The sequence below is a fragment of the Mus pahari genome, chromosome 4, assembly GCF_900095145.1.
Source record: "Mus pahari chromosome 4, PAHARI_EIJ_v1.1, whole genome shotgun sequence".
Taxonomy (NCBI): Eukaryota; Metazoa; Chordata; class Mammalia; order Rodentia; family Muridae; genus Mus; species Mus pahari.
This window is the reverse complement of record NC_034593.1, coordinates 25,510,428-25,515,592: the sequence shown is the minus strand read 5'-3', so window position 1 is coordinate 25,515,592 and position 5,165 is coordinate 25,510,428. Positions and strand designations below refer to the sequence as shown.

General features: G+C 37.4%; 1 protein-coding gene across 2 annotated transcripts in view; it reads right to left on the bottom strand.

The window, feature by feature from the left end:
- Sec62 (SEC62 homolog, preprotein translocation factor) overlaps positions 1-5,165 on the bottom strand; it is a 28,901-nt gene that overhangs the window by 10,236 nt on the left and 13,500 nt on the right. For both annotated transcript variants that reach the window (XM_029537555.1, XM_021195809.2), the window contains exons 4-5: positions 692-896; positions 174-266 (exon numbers count right to left, since the gene is read on the bottom strand). In XM_029537555.1, the coding sequence (XP_029393415.1) occupies positions 174-266; positions 692-896 (298 nt within the window). The remainder of the gene's footprint in view (positions 1-173; positions 267-691; positions 897-5,165) is intronic.

Sequence of the window (5,165 nt, the reverse complement as noted above, 5' to 3'; positions counted from 1 at the left end):
GAACTCAGAAATCCGCCTGCCTCTGCCTCCCGAGTGCTGGGATTAAAGGCGTGCGCCACCACACCCGGCTCTAAATTATTTTTTTGTAGCGATAGCATCAAATATATTTCTAAGATTTTTCTATGAAAACCTGGAGTTCAATTACACTCAAATCTATTATTTTCTAATCTCACCTCATTTCCATCCAGAAAAACTTGATCATCATGTGGCTCAAGTTTGAATTTTTTCTTAGTTTCCTTCTTTTTTGGAGTTCCTGGAGTTTCCTCCTATAAACAGAGAGGTGAAAAGAATCAAACACTCAAGACAGCAAAAGCTGTGCTATTCACCAAGTGATAAGTCTCACCATTCCCACACTAACAGAGCCCTGAAAATTGGTATTTACAGGTAATCTCGACAGTTACCTCACATGGCTGTTAAACTTTATGATCACAGGACGATAAAGATCACATGTACACAGTATTTTATTTTTTTCATTTATGTGTATGGATGTTTTGCCTGCATTTTCATCTGCATCATGTATATGCAGTGTTTTAAGAAGGCTGGAAGACATACTGGGAACTAGAGTTAACAGGTTATGAGTTTCCACATGGGTGAGGAAACTGAATGTGGGTCTCTGGTACAACAGCCTCTGTGCCATCTCTCCAGTGCCTATAATGACTTTAAAATTTAATTTAACTTTAGGAAAACTTACCTTTTTGGAATCTTCCTTTTCACCATCTTTCTTTTTTTCTTTTTCCTTTTTTGTTTTTTCTTCTTTAATACTTTCTTTCTTGCTCTTTTTATCATCTTCTTTCCCACTTTCAGATTTCCCTTTTTCTTTTTCTTTTTTTATATCTTTATCATATTTCATTTTCATTACTTTTAGGGCCCGATGAAAAAACTGTTTCTTTAAAAGCCTTAGAGAAAAGCAACAGTTCTCAATTACAATAACACAGACTTCTTTAAAAAGCAAAAATATCAAACCCAAATATAGTGAGCAAAGGAAGACATGAACTGTCAATTTATAGAAGAAATTATAATCTGTAAGTCTATGAAAAAACACACTGAAGTATAATAAACATACCAAACAAGGAATTCCACAAAGAAAAGAAGGTCAATAACTAGATTATAAAAAAGTTGCCAAAATTTGTTTTAACTTTTAACTAAAAGATGCTACTGGTTTGAGACTTATCTACATAATTCCTCTCTAGATACACTAATAATAATTAATACTCATCCTCATTTAATGTTAGGCCTCTATTTCAAGAGTAAAAATAATAAAGAAGAAAATAGTTTATTTAAGGAATGTCAACAGAGAAAACTGTGTTTACGCCTGTCTATTCTCTTCATGTCTCCTCAGCTGTGTTATGGAGCTTATCTCTCTACACTTAATCTACCACTGTGACCAAGTATCAAGTGGGAAGTGGGCGACGGATAATTACATATACTAAGATGACATTTCTGTACACTGATAGGGATTCTAACAAGAAAAATCTAAAAAAAAAAAGTGCACTAGAGTAGACATGGCGCTGTACTCCTACGTCAGTAGTTTCTCCCTAAATATAGTAAAGGCTATCACCATCACATGGAGTAGTCTTTCTCCACAGACATGCGTCTTCATTTCACTTTTCCTTCCTTCAAGTTTACTCTGAATTACAACCTAACCTGCTTAAGACACACACCCTTTCATCCCCTTTCACTTTGTGCTATTTTGTCAAGAGCACTTACCTATGCACTTACAACATTATGTTTGATCCTTTCCTAGACTTAAACCACTAACAGATAGATCCCATTCAATTATCCAAAGAGTTCAGAAGTTTAGCTGATCCCTTATTAAGCCAATCTCATGAGTTATTTTGTTTGTTTGTTTTGTTTAACCTTATAATCCTATCCAAGAGACTATTTGATTCTTACCATTGTTATTTATAAGCTATGTTTTCAAATCTCACAATCTAGTTTCAGAATTCCTGATATTATTCTTTATTCTTACCTTGGTGATATATTACATACCTGCTATGGCACAATCTAGAACATATATGTCACTAACATCTCTGTCCCTAACGGTGACTAGTCATCCTTCTAATACTTTCCTGGTGCCAACCAGCATGCTCACCATCACTTGCTTACTAGGTTTTTCCTTTTCTGTACAGGTGACTAGTTCATTCTGGTCATTAATCAATTGTGACTTCTGGGGCAGCTATATTGTTTCTTGCTTGACTGGGCTTCCCTGTGATGCTAATTAAATCCAGCTAAAGGGCGTCCCATACAAGTAATGTCAACATTTCTTTGTTTGGCCTATTATTTCTCTCTTCTCTCTCTCTCTCCCCCTCTCTCTTCTTTTTGTTTTTGTTTTTTTTTTCAAGACAGGGTTTCTTTGAGTAGCCCTGACTGTACTGGAATTCACTCTGTAGATCAGGCTGGCCTCAAACTCAGAAATCTGCCTGCCTCTGCCTCCCAAGAGCTGGGATTAAAGGTGTTCACCACCACTGTCTGGCTCTCAATAATTTAAGAAATAAATACTTAAGAAAAAATATTTCCTCAATAAGAAGCAACAGAGTGGCACAGACCTAGGAGGACTGCTGCTTCTGCTGTTCCTCCTGCATGGCTGCCCAGTCAACAAAGCATTATGTAAGTGCAACATAATAAAGGCCCTTTACAGCAAGCCCAAAGCCAACATCAATTTAATGGAAAGAAACGAAAAGCAATTCCACTACAATCAAGAAGGAGACAAGGTTGTCCATCCTTTTCACGCCAATTCAATATAGTACTTGAAGTCCTAGCTAGAGCAGTAAGACAACTGAAGGAGATCAAGGGATAAAGTTAAAGTATCTTTATTTGCAGATGATATAACAGTAATACGTAAGTGACCCTAAAAATCCCACCAGGCAACTTCTTAGCTGATAAACACTTTCAGCAAAATATATGGATATAAAATTAATTCACAAAATTAGTAGCCTTCCTATATACAAATGACAGATTGAGAAATAAATCAGGGTAACATTTTTACAATAGCCTCAAATAATATAAAGTATGTTGGGGGTAACTCTAAACAAGCAAATGAAAGATTTGCATGATAAAAACTTTAAGACATTGATGAAATTGAAGAAAATATCAGAAGATGGAAAGATCTCTTGGGTTCATGGATCCTAATAAAGGATTTATATAATAAAGGTGGCCATTCTACCAAAAGTAATCTACAAATTCAATTTAATCCCTATAAAAGTTCCAACACAATTCTTCAGAGATCTTGAAAAGTCATTTTCAGCTTCATGTGGAAAAACACAAATGTAGATACACAAATACACACTCTCACACCATACACACACCTATCATACACACTTCACACACCATACCACCAAACACATACACATATCACACACACATACTCCACACACATGTCTCTCTCTCTCTCTCTCTCTCTCTCTCTCTCTCTGAATAATAAAAGAATTACTATTGGTGGTATCACCATCGCCAACCTCAAACTGTGCTACAGAACTATAATAATGAAAACAGCATGATACTGGCACAAAAACAGATTCATAAATCAATAGAACCAAACAACAGAAGACCCAGACAGATCCACATACCTATGGACACCTAATTTTTGATGAAGAAGCCAGAAATGTACCCCACCCCCACAAAAGATAGCATCTTCAACAAATGGTTCTGGTCAAATTGGATGACTGCAAGTACACAAACCCAAATCAATCCATACTTATCACCCTACATAAAACTCAACTCCAAATGAACCACAGACCTCAACATAAGGCCATAGGCACTAAATCTGATAGAAGAGCAAGTGATGAATAGCCTTCAAATCACTGGCAAAGACTTTCTGAACAGAACACCATTAACACAGGCACCAAAAACAATTAATAAATGAGACCTCAGGGCTAAAGAGATGACTCAGTGGTTGAAAGCAGATTGGTTTTCTAGAGGACCTGGGTTTAATTCCTAGCACCCACACAGTAGCAGCTCACAAGTGTCTGAAATTCCAATATCTGACACCCTCACACAGACAAACATGAAGAAAAAGAAAACACTAATGGATATAAAATTATAAAAACAAACAAACAAACAAAAGGACCTCGTCAAACTGAAAAGCTTTTCAGTTCATAAGGCAAAGGACACCATCAACTGGACTAAGTGGCAGCCTACAGAATGGGAGGGAAAACGTTTTTATTAACGCTACATCTAATATATAAAGCACCTACAAAACTAGACATCAAGAAAACAACACCTGGGCAGTGGTGGCGCACACCTTTAATCCCAGCACTTGAGGGGCAGAGGCAGGAGGATTTGAGTTCAAGGCCAGCCTGGTCTACAGAAAGAGTTCCAGGACAGCCAGGGCTACAGAACTACAGAAACCCTGTCTCAAAACAAACAAACAAACAAAAAAAACAAAAACAAAAACAAACAAACAAAAAAACAAAAACAAAAAACAAGAAAACAACAAAATTAAAAAGGGGGTATAGATCTAAACAGAATTCTCAAAACAAGAAACCCAGTCGGGCGTGGTGGCTCACGCCTTTAATCCCAGCACTTGGGAGGCAGAGTCAGGTGGATTTCTGAGTTCGAGGCCAGCCTGGTCTACAAAGTGAGTTCCAGGACAGCCAGAACTACACAGAGAAACCCTATCTCAAAAAACCAAAAAAAAAAAAAAAAAACAAGAAACCCAAATGGCTGAGAAACAAAGCAATGTTCAACATCCTTAGTCATCAGGGAAATGCAAATCAAAACTACTTTGAGATTTCATCTTACACTAAACATAATGGCCAAGATCAATAAAATAAAAAAATGACTCATGCTGGTAAAGGATGTGAGATAAGGGGAGTGCTGGTGGGAGTGCAAACTTGTTCAGCCACTATGGAAATCAGTGTGGCAGTCCTTCAAGAAGATGGCAATTGAGCTACCTCAAGGTCCAGCTATACTACTCTTAGGCATATACCTAAAGGATGCTTCATCCTACCACAGAGACACTTGCTCAACCATGTGCACTGCTGCTCCACTTACAATACCCAGAAAATTTAAACAACCTAGATATCTAGTAAGAAATGAATGGGTAAAAAATGTACAATGTGGGCTGGAGACATGGCTCAGTGGGTAAGAGCACCCGACTGCTCTTCCGAAGGTCCGGAGTTCAAATCCCAGCAACCACATGGTGGCTCATAACCATCCGTAACAAG